This window comes from Chrysochloris asiatica, unplaced genomic scaffold (genome assembly GCF_000296735.1).
Source record: "Chrysochloris asiatica unplaced genomic scaffold, ChrAsi1.0 scaffold00003, whole genome shotgun sequence".
Taxonomy (NCBI): domain Eukaryota; kingdom Metazoa; phylum Chordata; class Mammalia; order Afrosoricida; family Chrysochloridae; genus Chrysochloris; species Chrysochloris asiatica.
In genome coordinates, this window is record NW_006408521.1 from 8,497,541 (window position 1) to 8,522,096 (window position 24,556).

General features: G+C 41.3%; 1 protein-coding gene across 1 annotated transcript; it reads right to left on the reverse strand.

The window, feature by feature from the left end:
- Positions 1 to 3,923: 3,923 nt before the first annotated feature.
- Positions 3,924 to 6,262, reverse strand: LOC102833820 (dickkopf-related protein 1-like). Its single transcript, XM_006831431.1, has 4 exons — positions 6,017 to 6,262; positions 5,617 to 5,779; positions 4,309 to 4,452; positions 3,924 to 4,177 (listed from the first exon to the last, which is right to left on the reverse strand). The coding sequence occupies exons 1-4, from the start codon at positions 6,260 to 6,262 to the stop codon at positions 3,924 to 3,926; spliced, it is 807 nt and encodes a 268-aa protein (XP_006831494.1).
- Between the last annotated feature and the right edge of the window lie 18,294 nt (positions 6,263 to 24,556).

The window sequence follows — 24,556 nt, forward strand, 5'->3', positions numbered from 1 at the left end:
AAGCTTAGTCAATCAGAACCCTTAACCAGGAGTTTGAAATACAGTTGCTGAGAAACTAAAGAGTTTGCAAAGCAAAGCCGAGCTAGGTCATTTATATTGGGACTAAAATCTATATACAATGAGAATCTACCACTGGACCAGTAAACATCATTCTTATCAACAGAGAAAAGATTGAAGTTGTCAAGGACTTCATTCTTCTTGGATCAACTATCAACACTCACAGAAACAGCAGTCAACAAAAAATCAAACAACGTATTGCATTAGGCAAATTTGCTGCACAAGACCTCTTTAAAGTACTGAAGAGCAGAGATGTCAGCTTGAGGACTATGGTGCACCTGACCCAAGCTATGGTATTTTCAATAACCTCATATACATGCGAAAGCTAGACATTTAATAAGGAAGAACATAGAAGAATTGACACATTTGACTTATGGTGTTGGAGGAGAATATTGAAAGTGCCATGGGCTGCCAAAAGAATAAACAGATCCGTGTTGGAAGAAGTGCAATCAAAGTGCTCCGTGGAGGCCAGGAGAGCCAAATTTCGTCTCTCATACTTGGGACATATTGTTAGGAGGGACCAGTCGCTGGAGAAGGAGGTAAGGTGGAGGGTCAGAGAAAAAGAGGAAGACCCCAAACAAGATGGATTGGCCACATGGCAGCATTAATGGACTCAACCGTGGCAACAATAGTGAGGTTGGCCCAGGATCGGACAGCGTTTCATTCTGCTTTGCATAGATAGGGTCGCTATGAGTCAGTGCCAACCTGATGGTACCTAACAACAACAACAATACATAATAAGCAAGCTGATGAAGCCAGAGTACACAAAATATTCTATGAAACTGATCATTCCAACCCATGACTCCTTTCTACTTTCTCTAATTGAAATGGGTTTCTGTTCTTTGAAATAAAAAGGTCTTGAGAAGACAATAGTTGAAATACTACTTATGATGCATTTGAGCACCTAAAGGCTTATTTGGAGTCGGTGGGTTGCTATGAGCCATAACAACTCTACAGCACTTAGTAACAACAACAAAAGGCTTATTTAATTATATTCTAATCTGTTGTCACACATAATATACCATACTTTTGGTGCATAACTTCCTCATAGGACAAGACAGATCTGCCTCAGAGCATTTTCTAAGCTCCATTCAATAAGCACTTGACTATGAACCACAAGGTGGGTGGCTGGAGTCCACAAGTTTCCCCAGAGTTGATGGGGATGGGTTTGAGGAACGGAGAGGATGAGGCTTTCTGATCCCACAAAAATTTAACTCCTCGCTATAAATCAGAACCGACTCGAAGGCACTTAACAACAACCATTGAAGAGTAAAACATATATTGTGAGAAAATCTGGTGATCTAGTCCCTGTTAAGAGTATTGGTTAAGCGTCTGCTAGTTGGTAGCAGAAGTCCTGTTGTGGTACTATATGTTATTGTACTGCATTACAAGATTGCTTGAACTGCAAAGTTAGCAGTTCAAATTTACCAGTCACTTCTCAGAATCCCTATACAGGGTCACTAGGAGTCGATACCGACTTGATGGCACTTAACAACAACAACAGTTGTTAGTGACTCGTACTGATCCTATATAGGGTTTCCAAGAAGCGGCTGGTGAATTTGAATCCTGGGCCTTGCAGTTCACACCTACCTTGCAGTCCAGTGCATTATCCTACAGTGCCACACCAGGACTCACAGCCTACATTACTAGCTAACAAAATCTCTATCATTTTCTTGATATTCTTTTCACAATTTTATAAACATGCAAACTTCTTTGGATGGATATCTTTTCCAAGCTTCTCACTTGGGTGGGTACCAAAAGGAGGCTGACTTTGATAGATTTTTCTTTTCCCTTCCCCCATCTCACGAACGCAAGAAGGGATTTCCTTCTTGCTTGTACAGAGATATACAGAGACACAGAGTGTCTGGCCACAGTTGGTTCCTGTGAAAAGGAAGGGATCTGATAAACAGGACCGGTTAAACCTTTGCAACATTCCCCTCTTAAACAGAAGGCAGTTCTTTCTTCTTTCTGAAGAAAGAGTTTCCTGTTTCCTCTCCTCTTTGTGCTTTATTGGAGACAGCAGGCCTTACAATTGGCCTTCCTGGTACTTCAGAAAGCAAGCACATGCAGAAAAAGAAAGTTTCTCCTGGGTGAGGAAGCTGAAACTTCCAGACAAAAGAAATGTAACAACAGACATCCTACATCCTGCCAGTCCTGCTCTTGGTGAAGAATCAACCAAGACTTGTGTCCTGCTGGCTGAAGCCCCTTGAAATCCAATCACTTCCAGGAGCACAAGATCAACAGACATTCTAGGGCATGTGTATTAAGGAAACTTTTTGGCTGGTTGCTCAATCATGGTCCTTTGAATACCTTAAACCCAACATAGTATGGGTTTGATGCAGACTTACAGAATATTACAAAACAAAGAGTAAACCTGGTAAGGTTGCTTCAACCTCTCCCCAGAATAAGCAGCACCAAACTGACAAAATTACAACGCCAATTTAGTACCATTTCTGTGGGTTCTCTATTAAACCTTTTATTTCTATCCTCATTTTCTATCAATAGATTTCAGGTTAATCAAAAATTAAACTATTCAACTCCCCTAGCAACAGAGGAGAGGGATGGGAGATGATTTGTTACTTGCATTTAATAATCATTTTTAAAACAAAGAAATTGGAACAATTCTGCCTGGCATGTAGTAGTACTTACAAGACTTTTAATTAGTTCATTTGCTACAAAAATCTGCCTGTACTCATTAACTCTATTTCCACACACATCTCCTTCTTCCTGCCAAAAACTTTGCTTTGGTATTACTCATTGGTAATTTCCTTCTCTACTCAACAGCTAATTTGCCATTACAGTTGAGATTATTAAGATATTATTAATTTAGTGGAAATTATTTTTTTTCAAGTAATACTGTGAAATTTGATCTCATACTATTATGATCATTTAAGCTTATTAACAGAGAATACAGTTTTTTAAATGATACTTTAGAACAGTATTATCTTAGATTTAGACACTATCTTTTCCCATTTTCAAACACACTACATTTCTGTCCCTATAGAACCTACATATGCACACATACATACACTGCTAAGATCACAGTGGCAAAATTCTTCTATTCTTGTGACATTTTCATAGGACTGAATGTTAAAATTTTATTTCAAGGACTATCACAGTGTAAAGATAAATGTAGTCTAAACACTGGGACCATACATTTCAGGAACTAAGCTAGCATTTTTATGATATATTTTAGGTACCTATGAAGGAAGCTCTGGTAGCATAGTGGTTATGAATCGGGCAGCGAACTACAAGGTCAGCAGTTCAAAACTACCAGCTGTTCCGCGGGAAAAAGATGAGGCTTTCTGCTCCCGAAAAAGATTTACAACCTAGGAAACCCTGTACAGGGTCGCTATGGGTCGGACCTAGGAAACCCTGTACAGGGTCGCTATGGGTCGGATCCAACTCCACACCACATAACAACAACAACATCAGTTGTATTCATTCTAAAGTAACATTAAAAGGGGAGAGAGTTATGCATTTAGAAAGTTTAAACTGAATTATTTATTTTAGTTCAATATAGAATATTTATCATAGTCAAGATAACAATCAATGTGTACAAAATTTACATAACAGGAGAAGCAAAAGCCAATGCAGCACCTTTAGAAAAATAATTAAAAGTTTTGTTGCATTTACAGGTAAGTGCCACACTGAGAATTTACAACACAGTAATTTACTGCAATCAATCACAAGGAGTTCCATAAAGAAACAAAGCTCTTACACTCCAGGATTTAGGAAGGAATTATTGGAATGCTTAACTATAATCACAAAATTTGTACATCCTTAGGATTGAGTTTTAAAAAGTCATAATAAGTTTTCATAGCATATATTATATAAAAGGAGTCCACTGCAGTCAGATAGCTGGTTTAGAATCTCTGACAGGTGTGAAGCCTAGAAGAATTACTGACTTGATGGTGATCTTTCTGTATCCGACAAGACAGACCTTCTTCACAGTAACAACGCTGGAATATCTCCAGCCCATGGGAACCTTTTCTCCTGTGCTTGGTGCACACTTGACCTTCTTTGAGGACAGGTTTACAGATCTTGGACCAGAAGTGTCTAGCACAACACAACCCTGTGGCACAGTCTGATGATCGGAGGCAGACAGAGCCTTCTTGACCTAGGAAGGAGAAGACATTGAAGGGAAAGTACATGGTTACTGCTAAACCAGCATAGCCTCATTAAGATAATTAAAAACACATGCCTGAAGTGTTAACGGAGTGGCAAGAATCTTAAGGTTCTTTAAGATACCTTTGGTATGATACATTTTTGAAGATTGTGTAGTTCGCCTGGAGTATCCATCCAAGGTGCTGGGCTCATTACCAAAACTTTCAATAACGGTCTCCTCGATTTCCCCACGATTGAAATGATTGTGATCAGACGGCATACATATTCCTAAGGCAGTTAAGAGACAGCGATTAAATTCAGAGCTGTAATATCTCACTGTTAACAGCTTTGCTTTTTAATAGGAGCAGTCTGTCCTGCCTGGACTACCTAAACACCTTGTTGCAGGGAAATGCTTTTTTCCAGCAAAATTGCCTCCAATGGATAAAATCAATGCAAAACTCCTACAATGGACAAAAGTGCCAATGTGTACACTATGCAGTCATAAGCACATCCCCAAGATAGCCACCGAAAACACTTTCCCAATAACTGTTGTAGGGGCAGTAAGATTTTTGTGTATTTTAATATCACTTTTTGGTTAAAGAGAGAAAAAAAGAAAAAAGTCAGTCACTAAAAAAACAAATTTTCAAAAATAACTCCTCTCCCCTTGGTGTTATGTGAATACTGCCAAACTAAATTAAGCCAATGAAATTCCATCTGCCTGGAAGATCACAATCTCACCCACCAGTTGTTTTACTGTATAATTTCTATATTACAGAGATGTTGTTAGCTCATTCTGGAGTATTGTGAAGTCCGAGGGAGAGTTACCACCCTGAAATTGCACTTCTGGGCAATTATTTGACTGACTGAGATTACGGACGAGTCTACCTCTTTGAGAATTAAATTTTAGTGCATCTGTGGCAGGTAGAGGTGGGGTCCTTCTTTTAAAGTGGTATAGGCAGGCATGACATCAAGAGTGTACACATAAATCACACTACTGGTTGACAGTAATTTCAACAGGGATGATGAGACAGAGACCAGGTTGACAGAGCTATGAAAGTGCACAGCAAGGAATACGAAAGGCAGCTGGACACCCCCACTAACCTGATCCATACATACAGCACCTACCTTACTATCCGCTTTAACTGACTTCAAGTGTCTCCTCAAGCATATTTTTACGAAAGGATCCGAGATAAACCATCCGTTTAAATCATAAGGGACAAGAGGAAGAAAAGGAGCGCCTAGACCTGTACTGTACTCCTTTCTCTCTTTCTTTCTCCATTAAACTTACACAATGAAGACATTTCCATGGAACCCCACTGATGCTCAACACCTGGCTTGGCTTCTAGCTTGCAGGTGATGCCACGGTGTCCACTGCAAACGTAGCGAACGCTTCTAAGACTCTCAAAATCCAGGTTCTAGTTTGAAGTTTTAAGTTTGGACTGCTGGACTCACCATTTTTGCAGTAATTCCCGGGGCAACACATGGCGTGGCGCAGGCAACGTTTCCGCCGCTTCCGACAGGCGAGACAGATTTGCGTGGCGGCTCCCCCTCCGCGGACCGGACTCGCGCAGTATTCGTCCGTGCCACACTCCTCATCCTCCGCGCACGGGTATGGCTGCGGAAAGCGGACGCAGAGACGATGAGGCACCAGACTTGCAGATGCCCATTCTCTGACCCAGGCACTCATCACGGGGTCCCTCTCTTCCCGTCTCCAAAATCTCTTGCCGCTCCCAAAATGCAGCCTTTCCGAATGCGACCTGAATCTCACACACCCAGCAAGTTCTAAACCCTCCTCCCCAATTGGGTCCCCTTCAAGGTCACAGGGTCCCCAGATCCTAGATAGCCCTCTCACCTGGTAGTTGTCAATGGTCTGGTATTTGTTGGCGCCCTCGTACAGAATTCCAGGCGCCACGCTGACTGCGGAGCCTGGGTGCCCTGCAGCGCCGCCCAGCGGTGGGGGTAGGTTTTTGATGGCGTTGGAATTGAGGAGCACTGAGTTCAAGGTGGCACTCACCCCAAGTAGAGGGTGGCCGCAGAGAGCTGCAGCTACCAGAGCAATCAAGAGCCGGGCAGCTGCCACTGCGCTCAGAGATGTCATCTCAGAAGGAATCAAAAGAGAGGGGAAAAAAGAAAAAGGAGGAATGTCACTTGGCAAGCTTTGTGCCCACGAAACTAGCGCCCAGCTGGCGCGGTTGCAATCAGGGTCCCGGAAACCTCCAGCTGTCCCAGAAAGCTGTTTGCGGGGCGCACCGAGTTCTGTGCTGCCACCGCCACCGGCTGCCTTTATACTGCGGACTCTAAGCATTCCCGCCCCTCCAAAGAGACAACAAAGCCTGGATGGGATTTCAAAGCGTTGGGAGGGGCTGGGAGGGGGTGTGTTTGTGTACTTGAAGGGGGCCCTTTGACGCTCTTCATCCCGCCCCTCCCTTGCACGGCAGTTCCTCTGGCCCCCAGATCCTTTCGATGTTACGATGTTACGGTTATCTGTGAGCATTGGAGCCCAGGACTCGGATAAAGGCAGGAGGAGGGAGGCACCGGGTACTTTTTGCCTTACGGTAGGGGCTGGGTTGTGGAGATTGGGACACTCCCCGCAAAACCATCATTTGCTTCTCTTACTTGCCTGCCCATTGCTCTGGAGTCTCTTTGACTCATTATAACCTTATAGGGCAGGGTTAGAACTGCTCTATAGTTTCCAAAGCTGAAATCCTTGGGGAAACTGACGGCTACACCTCCCTCCCCTGAAGGTCCACTATTTATTAATTGTGCACAGAAATAACCTTCAATATTAAATACAACTTGATCTGTAGAGCAAAGTCTGCAAACCCACTACTAGGAGAGCGCCAGGTGGCCAGAGCAAGTTGCTGATTAACCCTTAGAGTCACAGTTTCCAGGATTAGTGGGCGGGATCCCTAGGCTCCTTCAATTCCCCCTCCCTAGAAAATGTGAAAAGAGAAGGACATTTGCACATCAAACGAGGGTAAGAAAGGAAGAACTAATTCTCTTTTGATGGGAAGTTGAGAGAGGGAGGCGAGAGACTGGAGTTTGGAAATTAGATCAGGGGCGGAGGGAAGAGGGAAATGACCATCCGATAATCAAACTAATGTTCTTTGAATCTGAGCAGCCCGGCAGTAGATGAACTTGATTAGGCAGACGCACGAGATCAAAGTGGCCACCGCACAGCGGACAGGGTTCAACTTGGTGTACCAAGTCAGTTTGTACTTGCCTGGTTCTCGCTTCTCAGTGGAGGGTTAACACTGCGAGATAAGAAACCCCTAAGGCTTAGCGCCTGACTTCCTCCTCATTAGTATTTCATATCACAGTGCTTGAAAATGCACGTGTTTGATCCCAAGTCAGACGCTTTGCGGAGTCTGGGAGTAGTCCCGCTAGGGAGATAAGAGACTGCAGCTTGAGGAAAAAGACAGCTGAAAGTGAACCAGAAAGTGAATTTGACGTCATGCATATCAGTGTATGAAAATAATAAAATACGACCAGAGCATAAGAATGTTGTCATGCCTACAAATTGGAAATAATTGGACGCCTAGTGCCCTAGCATTGAACTACCTTCCATATTATTACTGTTGGAGAGGCCGGAGACAGCGAACACAAATACTTGAGACAGAGTGTTCATTTTCCATGATTTATCCTAATTATGATAATAACAATTAAAATCTAAGAAACACAATTTTTTTAAAAAAGAAAGAAGCTGAATGCTTTATCCAAAAAAATGGACAATTGCCCTTTGTTAGTTTGGAAAAGAAAAAGATGATCAAATATTCACTGTTGAATAAAAACAAGCAGAAACAACCCTGAGATATATTTATTTTGTACTCTACTCCTTGGAGGCCAGGACGGCCAAACTTCATCTCTCATTTTTCAGACATACTGTCAGGAGGGACCAGTCGCTGGAGAAGGGTATCATGTTTGGTAAGGAGGAGGGTCAGAGAAAAAGAGAAAGAGGAAGACCCCAAGCAAGATGGATTGGCAAAGTGGCAGCATCAATGGGCTCAAGCGTGGTAACAATTGTGAGCTTAGCCCAGGATCCGGCAGTGTTTCCTTCTGTTGTGTGTAGGGCCGAGTGCTGACTTGATGGCACCTAACAACAACAACAAAGGAGCCCTGAGGGAGCTCTGGTAGCTTAGTGGGGTATGAGCAAGATCAGCAATTCAAAACTACCATCCCCTCTGGGAGAAGGTGAGGCTTTCTGCTGCAGTAAAGATTTACAGTCTCCGACATCCTATATAGAGTGGCTACGTGTGGAAATCGACTCCACAGTACGTCTGTCACCACCACCGCCACCAAGGATCCCTGATGGCACAATAGTCGAGTGCTTGACAGCTAACCTTAAAGCTAGAGTTTGGAACCTTCTCCCCTCCCCAGTCTCTAAGTGAAAGAAAAAGCAGGAATCTGTTTCTTAAGAAATTGTTGTTGTTAAGTGCCGCCGTTGAGTCAGTTCTGACCCGTAGCGACCCTGAACATGGTTTCCGAGGCTGTAAATCTTTACGGGAGCAGAAAGCCTCATCTTTCTCCCGTGGAGCAGCTAGTAGTTTCGAACTGCTGACCTTATGGTTCACAGCCTGATTCCTAATCACTACGCTACCAGAGTTTACAGGCTAAGAAACCCTAAGGAACCATTCTGCCCTGTCATATAGGCTCTCTATGAGTCAGAATAGACTTGACAGCACCTCACAATAACAAAAATCTCTACTGTATCTCTAACTGCTCCAAATATCATATAAATATATATGACTGAGACCATCATATAAAGTATAGTCAATGGTGGTCCTGAAGTAATGTAGTGCTAAAATTAAGAGGAGGGAGGGTAATTAAAAGAGCAGTTTGTAAAGGACTGTATTCTTAATCTTTGGGTCTTAGAGGTCATAAAACTATCTTCAAACATTAAAAAAATATATTTCCCCCAATTACTCTAGTGTCCCTGTCAGACTATACATGTGGATTTCACCAGATGGAATATACAGGAATCAATTACATTGAGAACATATATGGGAAGAGATTATGGGAAGACTCAGTATCATGAGCCAAAACTAGGCCAGGGATAGACTGTGAAACAGACTTATAATTGCTCATAGGCAAGTTTAGGAGTCCTGGTGTGGCACTATGGGTTAATGCACCAGACTGCAAAGTCATTTGTACTATAAGGTTGAGGGTTCAAGCTTACCAGCCACTCCTTGGAAACCCTATACAGGGTCGCTATGGGTCAGAGCTGACTCAATGGCACTTAACAACAACAAAGCAAGTTTACCCTGAAGCTGAAGAAAATAAAAATATGTCTATGAGAGCCAAAATAGGACCTTGAACACAACCCAGTGAATTTCAAGACCATCTCAAGAACAGATTTAATGCTGTAGATATTAATGACCAAAGACCAGAAGAATGTAGGAAGACATCAAGAACATCAAGCAGGAAGATCCAAAAGGTCATTTAAAAGAAAGGAAAGACCAAAGTGGATGTCAGAAGAAACTCTGAAACGTGCTTTTGAGCAGAGAGTAGCTAGAGCAAATGAAGATATTATAAAGTAAAAGAATTAATCAGAAAATTTCAAAGGACAGCTTAACAAGCAAAAGTATAAGTATTGAATAAAATGTGCAAAGACCTACAGTTGGAAGACACAGGTAAGAAGATGCTCAGTATCTCTCCAGCTAAAAGAACTAAAGAAAAACTCTAGGTTCAAGTTGCAATACTGAAGAATACAATGGGCAAAATAGTGAATGATGAAGGTAGCATCAAAAGAAGATAAAAAGAACACAGTTACTGTACCAAAAAGAATTGGTCAACTTTCAAACATTTCAGGAGGTAGTGTATGATGCAAGTCCTGGTGTGGCACTGTAGGATAAGCACTGCACAGTGAGGTTGGTTTGAACTGCAAGGTTGGCTGTTCAAACTCACCAGCTGTTCCTCAGAAATCATATACAGGGTCACTATGAGATGGAACCAACTCAATGGTATTTAACAACAACAACACAAGCGTATGTATGATCAAGATCTGATGGTGCGAAAAGAAGGCGGTGGCCAGTCTACACTGAAGGCATTAGTGAAAAGCAAATCTTTAGGAACTGATGTAATATGAATTGATGCAGTGTTGGGCCCACCTATAGGACTGTATCAACTGACAGGAAGAGATCCATATTTGTGCCCCTTCCAGAGAAAGGTGACCCTATAGGATGTGGAAATTATCAAACAATATCATTAATATCACACACAAGTAAAATTTTATTGAAGATCATTTAAAAACAGTTACAGCAATACTTTGACAGGCAGCTGCCAGAAAGTCAAGATAGAGTCCAAAGAGGACATGAATTGACAGATATCATTGCTGATATTAGATGTGTCTTGACTGAAAGCAGAGATTATCAGAAATATGTATACTAGTGTTTCTCTTGAGTGCAAAAGCATTAGACTGTGTGGATCTTAACAAACTACAGATAACATTATGAAAAATGAGAATTTCAGAACACATAATTATGATCAAGAGGCAGTTGTTTAAGCAAGAACAAAGGGATATTGTGTGGTTTAAAATCAGGAATGGTATGTGTCAGGGTTGGATCCTTTCATAATACTTATTCAGTCTATATGCTGAGCAAATAATCAGAGAAACTGGACTATGTGAAGAAGAACTTAGCATCAGGATTGGAGGAAGGCTCACCAAACAATGTGTGATATGCAAATGGAAAAACCTTGCATGCTGAGAGGAATGAGAACTTGAAACACTTATTAATTAGCATCAGAGAATACAGCCTTCATTATGGATTATACCTCAATGTAAAGAAAACAAAAATTCTTACAACTGGACCAACAAACCACATCATGATAAATGGAGGATAGATTGAAGGTGTCAAGAATTTCATTTTACTTGGATCCACAATCAGTCTTCATGAAAGCTGGAGTCAAGAAGTCAAAGAATGCATTGCATTGAACAAATCTGCTACAAATGACCTCTTTAAAGCATTAAAGAGCAAAGATGTGACTTAAAGGACTAAGGTGTGCTGTGTTGTTTTCTGTCACCTCATAAACATATGAAAGTTGGCTATTGAATAAGGAAGACTGGATAAGAATTGATGCATTTGAATCATGGTGTTGTAGAAGAATGTTGAAAGTACCGTGAACAGCCAGAAGAACAAATAAATCTGTCTTGGAAGAAGTACAGCCAGTATGCTCTTTAGAAGAGAAGACGGTGAGGCTTTGTCTTAAACACTTGGGACATGTTATCAGGAGAGACCAGTTCCTGAAGAAGAACATCATGTTTGGTTGAGAGTCAATGGAAAAACATAAGACTGCCAATGAAATCAACTGAAGAGTAGCTAAAACAATGTTCTCCAACATAACATGGTGAGGATGACACAGGACCTGGCCGGGTTTCATTCTGTAGTGCTCAGGGTCAGTTGGAAGCAACATGAATTCATCAACAACAACAAATCCAGCTTGAAATCCTAGCACTGGTAAAATCATAGCTTTCTTTAGATTTTGTTATGAACATGTACAATGGTAATTCTCAAAAAAAAAATTGTTTTGAAGAAACTGGTATTTGAAACAGTTGAAACATTTTTTATATTAACTTTTTAAAAGTGAATATATAAGAAATAGACAAATCAACACACCTATTATTGCGAATCAGTTATATCTTCCTGAGAATATCTTGCCCTCACCAGTTGGGCCTCTTGACCTAAAGATATCACAGGATAAAAGTGTGAAGATACCAAAAAATTCATGGCTGGGCACCTTGGGTGTGTTAGAGAATCAGTTGTTGTTTTTGTTAAGTGCCTTCGAGTAGGTTCCGACCCATAGCGTCTCTGTAAAGGATTTCTGAGGAGCAGCTGGGGAGCTTGAACCATCGACCTTGCAGTTCAGATGGCCTTGCAATCTGAGGCAGTAACCCACAGCGCCGCACCAGGACTCCAGAGACTCAGTAGACTGTCTTAAATGGAACTGTGGACCATAAGGTTGGTTGTTCAAGCCCAGCAGCCACTCCAAAGGAGAACAATGAGCCCTTCTCCTCCAGCAAAGATTTAAAGCCTTGGAAACCCCATACAGGATTGCTGTAAATTGGAATGAACCTGACACACTTAATAAAACAGTAATGAGTTGGCCATCTCTGAGTTCCTGCACTGTATTAAGCACTATACTTGGTGCTGTGTGGCAAATGATGAGTACATATATTATCTACCTCCAAGTGATTTAATGGAGAAAGAGCAAGGTGAACTCAAAAATTGAGAACTCACAAAAAGAGAATTTATGTGGGAGATCCAGAGAGCGGGCCGAATATGTTGCAAGCCAATTCTTGTTTCAAAATGGGACATTTTACTTTTTTAGAGCAGTCTCTATTTGAAAATCCTTTCCACAATTGGATTTGCTAATTTGCAACCAAAGAGTAAGGCTGGTGTGTGTATGCACAGGTAGCCACAGCTGTAAATCTAGGGGAGCAGAAAGCCTCATCTTTCTCCTGTGAGTTTGAATAGTTTGAATCCTCCTCATCTTTCATCTGGTGAGTTTGAATAGCCGACCTTGGGGTTAGCAGTACAGTGCTTATCCTCCAACACCAAGCGGTAATGTGAATCCATTGTTTCATCAGCAGCCAGATGTTACTCAATGAGTGCCCACTATAAACAACATGCCTAGTCCCTTTGTGAGTATGTCCCAAAGATGTCAGAGACAGGTTCCTAGTCCTCAGAAAACTTCCAACCTATGATAGTTGGGGAACGCAATATATGTTCACATGGGAGCAAAGTAAGAATTCCTCCAAAGCTGATGATATTATGGCACATACTAGATCATTTGAAAGGGGCCCTAGTGGCATAATGGTTAAGCACTCAACTTCAAACCAAAAGGTTGGCAGCTGGAAATCAACAGTGGCTCCAAAGACGAAGAGACCTGGCAGTATGCTTTCATCCAGATTACAGCCTCAGAAACCTGAAGGGGCAGTTCTCCTCTCCTAAAGGGTCACTATGAGTCAAAATCCCCTCAACAGCACCCAAATGCAACAGGCCATGGGAAGAAGGGAAAAGGTTGTAGAAACCTCAAGGAAGAGAGGGGTCTGGTGTCCCTCTATGTCCCTGAGAGTTGGGTGACCAAGGTGGCGGGGATGGGGTGGGGAGGGCAAACACCAACCTAGCTTATTTAGTCCTATAGGGACTCCTATCTCCTATTTGATCTGGATTAAATAGAGCCTTAATTAATGCAATACATTTAGTATCTGCAGTAGACTTTAAGACACAAAATACAAACTCAAAACTCAGCAATAGCATAAAATTACCTGTCCTTCTCATATGTTATTGCTAGATGCCAGGCATAGAACACCACCCAGTCTCATTGTGTGGGGGAAAACAGAGACAAACGCATCCACAACAAGCCATGCTGTTTGCAACCTTTTGCATTTGAGTTTTATTGCAATTCTGCTATATTTTATTTCCCTTCTTCCCTTTCCCCTTCCCTCCTCTTTTCCCTCTCTTCCTTTGCTTTGGTAAATCAAAAGAAGTGAATCTGTTGCCATGTAATTTTATCTACTTTTCTATAAATTCTTCAATAAATGCCATTCTTTTTTTTGTGGTGGATGTTGCCAACATTTTTGTTGGTGCCAATCTTAAATTTATGGCAGGGTTTCCTCATTCCTGTTGTTATGTAAAAAGGCTAAGATGTTTTCATTGGTCTTTAAAGGTTTTGTTCTTAATGCTCTTCATGATGTCAAAGTAGCTTTTAGACCAGGCCCATGTTAAGATCCCCTGAGATGCTGGATTAGGTTTCTCTGCACTCCTCAGTACAAAGAAAAAGGGAGATTTGATGATGATTTGGTCTATTTTGACAGTAGAGATTGCAGCCTAGATAAATTGGGCTCCATGGTAGCTTTTTGCCCTAACTCAGAAGATGTGTTTTACAGGAGCTCGGCAGTAAAAGCTAATCTGACTGTTAGCCAGAGAGAATGATGTCTAAACCAGACAGCTGCCTGCATCTCTTCTGATGCCCTGACTCTCACAAAGTTCAGGGAGTGCAATGGTCCTTTGTTGTTGTTGTTGTTGCTAAGTGCCACTGAGTTGGTTCCAACTCATAGTGACCCTGTATAGAGTTTCTGAGAAGCAGCTGGTCAGTTTGAACCTCCAACCTTATAGTTTAAACTAACCTTTCGATCCAGCACGTTATCCTGTAGTATCACACCAGAACTCCATAGATGAGCATCCCCTGAAGGATTTGACATCTCCAACCAGGAAGACGATACAGTGACAGCAGGAAGAAGGACAGGAGATCCTCAGGATACAGTCTCTAAGTTAAGGGAAAAATTCGTTTTCTTCTCTGTCACTGGGTTTTGGTTTATTGTGTCCTTTATGCTGAAGGCCCTCCCTGAGGTTCAGAGCCAAAAAAAGGCATGGTGCCCAGGGGTCAGGAGGCTGGGTCTGCTCCTATGCACACCAGAAACTTCCCTAGGACAGCCATCAGGTGGCAGTGCACATGAGGGACCTGGGTCACCATTCAATTTCAGCACTGGTGTTGGTTTTTCATTTTATAAAATGGGATGTGGAAGGTGCAGAGACAGTTTTATATTATATAAGAACATCTAGCAAAAGTCTGTTCTTTCAGATAGTCCACAGATAAAGTAATGATCAGCACAGAAGATGCTTTCGTTTTAGAGTCTGGTGTGAAACTTTGAAATCCCTAGAAATAAGGTGCTGTTATCATTTTGTTGTTTTTTACACTGTTATTCTTTTTTTTTTTATGTTTTATTGTGAATTATGTGATCGTTTACATGGGAGAACATTAGTTTTACATTTTTCCTACTGTATATAGTGACATTACTTGGTTACAAAGGGTGCTGTTTTAAAAGATGGAAATATTGTTATTTGTCATTGTTAAGTGCCACCAAGTCGGCTCCAACCCTGTATAGGGTTTCTGAGGAGCAGCTGGTGGGTTTGAACTGCCTACCTTGTGGTTTGAAGTCCAGTGCTGATCCTATAGCTCTACATCAGGAGTCCAAAAACGGAACTATATATTTAAAATTATATAAGTTTTCTATTTATTTATTATAACAACTGTAAGACAAAAATAAATGTCGTATGCAATTCAGTATTCAAAGAGAGCCACTGTTAACATAAAGTTTTCTAACTGGTGCGGGTGTAGGATATAAACACTGGACTGCTAAGTGAAGGTTGGTGGCTCAAACCCAAAAGTCCCTCCTCAGAAACCCTGTACAGGATCACTGTGAGTGGAAACTTACTCCAAAGCACCCACTACCACAACACACATACATACGTGAGCAAACTAAAAGACAGGAAACGCTATAAAACTACTGTTTTTAAACTGATTTCTTTTTCCAACTACCACTAAGTTCGTGGATGGCACAAATGGCTAAACACTAGACTACTAATACAAAGGTTGTTGCCTCACACACACCTAGAGCTAGCTCAGAATTAAGGCCTGGTCATCAATTTTCAGCTTGAAAACGCTAAGGAGTGCAGTTTTACTTATCACTCATGGGGCCACTATGGGTTGGAACAGGACTCCAGGAACAATTTGGAGTTGAGATGAAAACACTTTGACATCCTGAGACGCTGTCTTAGAAATGTCAGAGAGTGAAACCAGATATAGATTGGAAACAGAACTATTAACTTTTTTTGTTGTTTTGGAGGCGGGGAGTGGGGGTGGGTGGGAGGTGTATGGAAAGGGGAATGTATAACCAATGCAAAGATTCTTCATCATTCTTAAGTTACAAAAATAAAACGATTTTCATACAATTCCAGAAGAAAAGTAAAGGGAGGAGGTGTGGGGGGTGACCTGCCCATGGGCCCCTAAAAATACCCACGTGAGGCTGCCCTAGATGTACAGCCTCCAGCGCCAGAGGATTTCCAGCCAGCCAGCGGCCTGGGTGTCCTGTTCTTAGCCAAGAATTCCCATTGTTTCCATGCTCAAGAGAGCTTGCTCATGGTGAGTGCACTTTGGTGTCACAACTCGTCGCAAGCATACAGTAGTGTAAAATGAAGCTTGTTTAAAGACTCTCTTTGATGAGTGAAGATCAAACGGCCTGAGAACCCCCGGTCTTAATCAGACTTGAGCCAGGATGGCGTTTTCACAAACCGTCTCTTTGCTGGGCTTTGAGCAAACTTTGTGCTCAGCACATTCATCTGGCTTCGGGGCGGGTAATCCCGGCTGAAGTCCCTTGCCCCGTCGCAAATCCATTCACACTACAATGGTTGCTGTTGGTTTGCTGTGTCAGTTCATAGGCAAATAAATATAGGGCCCTTCTGACTTAATTAAAGGGGCTTGAGGAGGGGGAGGCAATGGAGGAGAAGATTAAAACTTCAAGAGACATCAGGCTCCTCTATGCTTCTTACAGTCCAGAGTCTGACAGAAAGTGGGAGAAACCTGCTCTTATGCTGCCCCCTGGTGGAATTTCTGTAGGAGTTTTTCGTAGGATGCAGTTTGCCTGATTTATTAATTCTGCAGTTTACTCTTGCAAGGAGAGGCCCGTCTCCCCAGTAAACCTAGATCCAGATATTTGTATATTGTATATCTCCTCTCTTTCCTGTGCATCAAACTCCTCTAGGCTAAAATTATCTTGTTCTTAATAGCCCACACAATGTCTCGTTCATTTGTTCTTGCTGTTAACTGCCCTCAAGTCTGTTCCCACTGACTCATAGACACCTTGCTTCCAAGGAGAGGGCTGGTGGATCTGAACCGTCAACCTTGAAGTTAGCAGTCCAGTGTTTATCCTACAAGGTCCTAAAATAGTTTAAATATTTACATTTTAGAATTCAAACGCTGGCATCTAACAGTGTCACTGATGTGGAGCTATAGGATAAGCACTGGACTGCTAGCAACGATGGTTCAAAACCACCTCCTCGGAAATCCTGTACAGGTTTGCTATGAGTCAGAAGCGACTCATGATAATTAACAACAACAATAATATTATCTCTAGCCCACGATGGTTCTAGAGGATAAGCACTGGACTGGGAACCTCAAACTGTCAGCAGTTCTGAGAGAGAAAGATGACGTTGCCAGCTCTGGAAATGATTGACAGCCTCAGATCTCCTACAGAGAGGGTCGCTGTGGGTTGAACTGACTGAGAGCACTGAACAACATGGAGAGGGATCTGTAAGCACGCTCAAGACACATGCACATAGACCCTGCCAGTAATGGGTGGGCACTTACTGGTTACAGACATTTAAGGAAATCTCTATTCAACAATTGAGACACCTAAGTTGGCGTCCTGGTGTGACGCTGTAGGATAAACACTGGACTGCTAATCACAAAGTCAGTGGTTCAAACCCACCGGCCACTCCTTGGAAACTCAACACAGAACCAACTTGATGGTACTTAAAGACAACAATAGGGTCACCACTGTGTTCTAAAGAACAGAGAACTGGGGTCCAAGTCGTAGGTTCTCACAAAAAGTGTATTTAGTTCATTTGAAGTTGAAAAATTCTATATTGTATTCTTAGATCAAAATTTCAAGATTATTATAAATTTTGCATTATAGGCAAAACTTAAACCAAAAAGAATTGTAAGGAAGGGCATATATATATAATTATTCAAGAAAAAGAAAAACATTGGAACTGGTCGTTTTTTCATCTATTTTTGTGGTTCTTCTTAAGCAACGTTGGATTGGCTCTGGTGCACAGAGACCCTATGCAAACGGAATGTAATACTGCCTTACCCTGTACCATCTTCGCAATTGTTTTTACGTTTGAGCCCATTTTTCGTGCTACTATGTCAATCCATCTCTTTGGGACCCTTCCTCTTTCACTGACACTACAGTTTGTAAAGCATGATGTCCTTCTTCAGGGACTGGTTCCTCCTAATAACATTTTCAAAGTATGAGAGACAAAGTTTCATCATCCGGGCCTCTACAGAGCATAATTCTGGCTGTTCTTCTTCTAACACAGATTTGTTTGTTCTTCTGTCAATCCGTGATACATTCAAAATTCTTCATCAATACTGTAACTCAAATGGTTTTCACATGCTTATGAGGTTAAAGAAAATACCATGGTTTGGGTCAGACACACCTTAGTCTTCAGACTTTGCTCTTGACCACTTTAAAGAGGCATTGTGCAGCAGATTTGCCTAATGCAATACATCATTTGATTTCCTGACTGCTGCTTCCGTGATACTGGCTGTGGATCCAAGCAAAATGAAGTCTTTGACAACTTCAATCTTTTCTGCATTTGTCATGATGTTATTATTTATTAGTCCAATGGTAAGGATTTTTGTTTTCTTTACATTGTACTCCAATCCATACTGAAGGCTGTGATCTTTGATCTTCATCAGTAAGTATTTTAAGTCCTCTTCACTTCCAACAAACAAGGTTGTATCATCTGCATTTCACAGGTTGTTAATGAGTTTTCCTCTAATCATGATACCACATTAAACTGGAAGAGCCACCAGACCAGCATTGAACCAGTTACCCTGCCCCCAGCTTCCTGTGGTGCTAACATACCCTGAAACCAGCTCCTTCAAGGAGTCTACCAATATTTCCAGATTGAGTACAGGCAAGAAGAAAAAGAGATAACATACATAAAACTCTGAAGGGAAAAAACTGACAACCAAGAATCATATAACCAGCAAAACTGTCCATCAAATATGATGGCAAATTTAGAATGATAATGTTGTTGTTGTTGGTAAATGCTGTTGAGTCGATTGCAACCAATAGCAACCCTGTATAGGGTTTTCAAGGAGCAGCTGGTGAGCTTGAACCACTAACTTTGCAGTTCAAATGGCTCTGCAGTCTGGTGTATTAACCCACAGCGCCACACCAGGACTTCAGAATGAGGTTGTTGTTAAGTGCCATTGAGTCGATTCCGACCCGTAGCGACCCAGTATAGGGTTTTCGAAGAGCAGCTAGTGAGCTTGAACCACTAACTTTGCAGTTCAAATGGCTCTGCAGTCTGGAGCATTAACCCACAGCACCACACCAGGACTCCAGAATGACAGGGAGAGTATTAGGGGTAGCATTTGGGATGGGGTTAGGAGTAAGACATGGTTTTTAGAGTTACAGTTAAGGTTATTTTTATTTATTTAATTAGGTAATTTAATTATTTTCTTGAAATCTACTTGATTTACTCTTTAAATGGAAATTCTATAACTGTAATTCCCTATAGAGAATTCCTTATGGTGGTGGTGGTTATGCACCGTGGAATCGGTTCCGACTCATAGTGACCCTGTACAGGGTTTCTGAGGCTGTAAATCTTTGCAGTGGCTATGTGCCATGGAGTCAGTTCTGACTCATAGTGACCCTGTACAGGATTTCCGAGGCTGTAAATCTTTATGGGAGCAGAAAGCCTCTTCTTTCTCCCACAGAACAGCTGGTAGGTTTGAACTGCTGACCTTAAGGTTTGCAGCCCAATCCGTAACCACTACATGACCAGAGACCCTTAGATTTCCCTATTGTTGTTGTTGTTATGTGCTGTGGAGACGGTTCCAACTCATAGTGACCCTGTACAGGGTTTCTGAGGCTGTAAATCTTTACGGGAGCAGAATGAGAATGACTCATCTTTCTCCCTTGGAACATCTGGTAGTTTCGAACTGCTGACCTTGCGGTTCACAGCCTGATTCGTAACCACTATGCTACCAGAATCATAAATTCCAGTTGTCAAAACAAAACAAAACTTCACCAAAAAAAAAGGGGAAATAATGTAGTTACAGTAGTTACAGAATTTCCATTTAAAGAGTAAATCAAGTAGATTTCAAGAAAATAATCAAATAAATAAAAATAAACTTAACTGTAACTCTAAAACCATGCCTTACTCCTAGCCATATCCCAGATGCTACCCCTAACACTTTCCCTCGTCCTAACCATAACCCTAACACTAACCAAATTCCAAGGTCTAGCCCAGAGTTAAAAACCCAAAAGGGAAGAATATGTTCAGCATTTCTCAAGCTGAAAGAAATGAAGAAAAAATTCAAGCCTCGGGTCACAATACTGAAGGACTCTAATGGCAAAATTTGATATCAGAAAACAATTACCTGGCCAACTGACTGGAAGATATCCATATGTGTGCCCATTACTAAGAGAGGTGACCCAAAGGAATGAGGAAATCATTGGAAATTATCATTGATACCCCATGTGAGTAAAGTTTTACTAAAGGTAATACAAAAAAGGCTGCACCCATACACTGACAGAGAACTTCCAGAGGTTCAAGGTGGATTCAGAAGAGGCTGTGGAATGAGGGATGTCACTGCTGATGTCCGATGGATCTTGACTGAAAGCAGAGAATACCAGAAAGAAGTTTGTTGTTGTTAAATACCGTTGAGTAGATTCCGACCCATAGCCACCCTGTATAGGGTTTCCGAGGAGCAGCTGGTGAGCTTGAACCGCTGACCTTGCAGTTCAAACAGCTTTGAAGTCTGGTGCATTAACCCACAGTGCCACACCAGGACTGCAGAAAGATGGTTACTTGTGCTTTATTGACTACGCAAAGGCTTTTGATTTTGTAGATCATTACAAACTATTGACAACATTGCAAAACATGAGTATTCTGCAACACTTAATAGTGCTCATTAGAAACCTGTACATAGACCAAGAGACAGCAGTTCGAACAGAACAAGAGAACACTGAATGGTTTAAAATTAGGAAAATTGTGCTCTAGGGTTGTATTCTCTCACCATACTTATTCAATCTCTATGCTGAGCAAATAATTCAAGAAGCTGCATTATATAAAGAAAAACATAGCATCAGGATTGGAAGAAGACTAATGGAGAACCTGAAACATGCAGATGATAAAACTTGCTTTCTGAAAGTAAAGTTAAAATACTTACTGATGAAGATCAAAGACCACAGCCTTCAGTATAGGTTGCATCTCGGTGTAAAGAAAATAAAATTCTTCACTACTGGACCAATAAATAACACTCATATAAATGGGAAAAAAAAGATTGAAGTTGCCAAAGACTTCATTTTGCTTGGATCCACCATCAACACTCATGGAAGCAACAGTCAAGAAATTAAAAAACGTATTGCATTAGGCAAATGTGCTGCACAAGACCTCTTTAAAGTGTTTAAGAGCAAAGATATGAGCTTCAGGACTAAGGTGCACCTGACCGAAGCCATAGTATTCCCAATAACCTCATATGCATGTAAAAGCTGGACAGTGAATAGGAAGAGCGTAGAAGAATCGATGCATTTGAGTTATGGTGTTGGAGGAGATTATTAAAAATACCATGGGCTGTAAGAAGAACAAACAGATCTGTGCTGGACGAAGTGCACCCAGAGTGCTTCTTGGAAGCCAGGATGGCCAGACATCATCTCTCATATTTCAGCCAAATTATCAGGAGGAACCAGTCTTTGGAGAATGATATCATGTTTGGTAAAGTGGAGTGTCAGGGAAAAAGAGGAAGACCCCCAACGAGATGGATTGGCACAGTGACAGCAACAATGGGCTCAGCTGTAGCAATGATTGCGAGGATGGCACAGGACCGGCCAGTGTTACATTCTGTTGTGTATGTGCTCTGAGTCAGTACCCACTCAATGGCACTAACAACAACAATAACAAGGGAAAAACACTGAATGATGCTGGAAACATCAAAAAAAGATGAAAGGAATACAGAGTCACTGTATCAAAAAGAATTGGTCAGTGTTCAATCATTTAAAGAAATACCATATGACTAAGAACTGATGATAATGAAGGAAAAAATTCCAAGTAGCACTAAAGCATTGGCACAAAACAAATCTCCAGGAATTGCGGTGATACAAATTGAAATGTTTCAACAAAATGACGCAGCACTTAAAGCACTCACTCATCTAGGTCCAGAAATTTGGAAAACAGCTACCTAATCCACATACTAGAAGAGATCTATATTTGTGCCCATTCCAAAGACAGGTGACCCAGTGGAATGCAGAAATCATCAAACAACATCATTAATATCATACGCAAGTAAATTTTTTCTGAAGGTAATTCAGAAATGGTTTTAACAATATATTGAGAGGGAGCTGCAAGAAATTCAAGCCAGATTCAGAAGAGGATGTGGAATTAGGGATATCATTGCTGATGTCAGAAAGACCTTGGCTGAAAACAGAGAATACTAGAAAGACGTTTACTTGGGCTTTATCGACAGCACAAACCACTTGACTATGTGGATCACAACAAACTATGGATAACATTGTGAAGAATGGGTGCTTCAGAACACTTAATTGTGCTCATGAGGAACCTGTACATAGACCAAGAGGCAGTCTTACAAACAGAACAAAGGGATATGGTATGGTTTGAAATTAGGAAAGTTGTGTGTCAGGCTTGTATTCTCTCACCATACTTATTCCATTTGTATGCTGAACTAATAATCTAAGAAGTTGGATTATATTTTGAAGAACATGCCATCAGGATTGGAGGAAGACTCCAGTCTATGGTGGGGGTGGGGTGGGTTTGTGTCACTGAGTTGTTTCCTGTTCATAGTGACCCTGTATATCATTTCTGAAACTGTCAATCTTTATGGGAGCAGAAAACCTCATCTTTCTCTCACAGAGTGACCTTGCGGTTAGCAGCCCAACTGTAATCCACTACCACTAAGCAACCAAGACCCCTTGCCAGAATCTGTAACTCCCACCAAACAGTATTTCTGCCTGGCTGGGTTTGAGTAAGAGAAGGTGGGAATGATTCTGCTGTGATGTTAGCACAGTTCATTGTAAAATCTTGGCACCCTTGCATGGATTTTAAATGAGCCATGCCAGAAGCAGGAGGTGGGGATCCCAGTATCATCAAAGAAAGAGCCAGGAGTTGAGCACATCTTTTAGATCCCAAGATTCCTTGATTTAGAACCTCCTCAACCCAGGGACAGAAAGCTGTGACACCAGAGAAATGACAGAGGAGCAGCATCAGCAGAACCAAGAACCAGAGCATGACACAGAGCAAAGAACATCCCAGCCCACTAAGCAAGTAAAGCAGACAGATTTCATGCAGGAAACTTGCTAGTAGAGTGGGGTGCCTGCAGGCAAGGAAGTGAGGAGTTAGGTTTGCTGACCCATGGAGCTAGAGTTGAGTACCTTCAGGCTGAGACTTATGGTGGAGTGGTGTGTCCTGTGGGCATTTATCAGCAACTGACTGGAACCAACTGTGCCCTGAAAATTTCTGACCAGGAGTACCAACCTGTTAACTTCCCTAACAAACCCCATAAATGTTAGTGTGGCATCTGAGTTATGTGTGGCTATTGCAATGAATTCTCAAACCCAACTGATTAGAGAAGACTGTAGGAGGAAGGGCTGGTGTCATATTATTGTACTCATTAGCAACCTGCAACATACAGATGACACAACCTGGCCTGCTGAAAGTGAAGAGAACTTGAAATACTTACTGATGAAGATCAAAGACAACACCCTTCAGTACGGATTGCACCTCAATGTAAAGAAAACTAAAATTCTCACAATTGGACCAGTAAGTAACATGATTGAATCAAGAAAAGACTGAAGGTGTCAAAGACTTCAATTTAATTGGATCCACAATCAATGCGCATGGAAGCAGTAGTAAAGAACTAAAATGATGCATTGCATTAGGCAAATTTGCTGCAAAGGACCTATTTAAAGTGCTAAAGAGCAAAGATGTCAGTTCAAGGACTATGATGCACCTGACCCAAGTCAAGATACTACATTTATTTATTTTTTTTCTAATGAGATTCCAGAATTTTTTTCTCTAGAATTATTTGCTTTATTATATAATTTTTAATCTGAGACCATGTTATTAGGGAAAATAAAATTATTAACATGGAGTAAAAGGTCAGACTGTCCTATATTAAACATGTCAGAACAACACAAAAGATGCTACTGTAGTAACCAGACCTTGTTTCAAATGAGAATTATGTGTAAGCTCTTTATTTATACTAGAAAATAAATATACATTGTTTCCCTTTCAGTACATGAAAAAGAAAATGGAAAAACATTAAAGAAGAAAGCAATTTCCTTTTTTCTTTCCCTTCCTTCGTCTTTTTTCTTCCTTCTTTGCCATCCCCATCACTCAAGTTAGCACGTGTCTATTACGCTATCCAGTGAATAACTCTCCCTTACCTCCCACCCGTGGTAACCATCGCAGGAAGTTTATTGTAGAATGAAAACCTTTCCTTCACTTTTTGCAGCAGTGATCTCATGCAATATCTGTCCCTCATGATCGATGAATTTCGCTCAGTGTAACGGCCTCCATGTTATATGGTGGTTCACTGTTATTCATTGTTATTCTTTCATGTTGCATAATATTTAACTGTGTTTATGTACCAAAGTTCGTTCAACCATTCCTTTGCTGATGGGCTTCTAGACTGTAAGCCAAGATATTTACAATTGCCTCCTGGGCAAGGGGAAGTTGAACAATGAATAGGGAAGACTGTAGAAGAATGGAGGCATTTGAATTATGGTGTTGGTGAAGATTATTAAGTACCATGGACTGACAGAAAAATAAGCCAATGCTCCTTAGAACTGAAGATGGAG

Coding starts and splice junctions, on each gene's coding strand:
- LOC102833820 (XM_006831431.1), bottom strand. CDS start 6,262: ATGACATCTCTGAGCGCAGTGGCAGCTGCCCGGCTCTTGATTGCTCTG. Junction 4,453..5,616: donor CGGGAATTACTGCAAAAATG/GTGAGTCCAGCA, acceptor TAACTGCCTTAG/GAATATGTATGCCGTCTGAT. Junction 4,178..4,308: donor AAAAATGTATCATACCAAAG/GTATCTTAAAGA, acceptor TCTCCTTCCTAG/GTCAAGAAGGCTCTGTCTGC.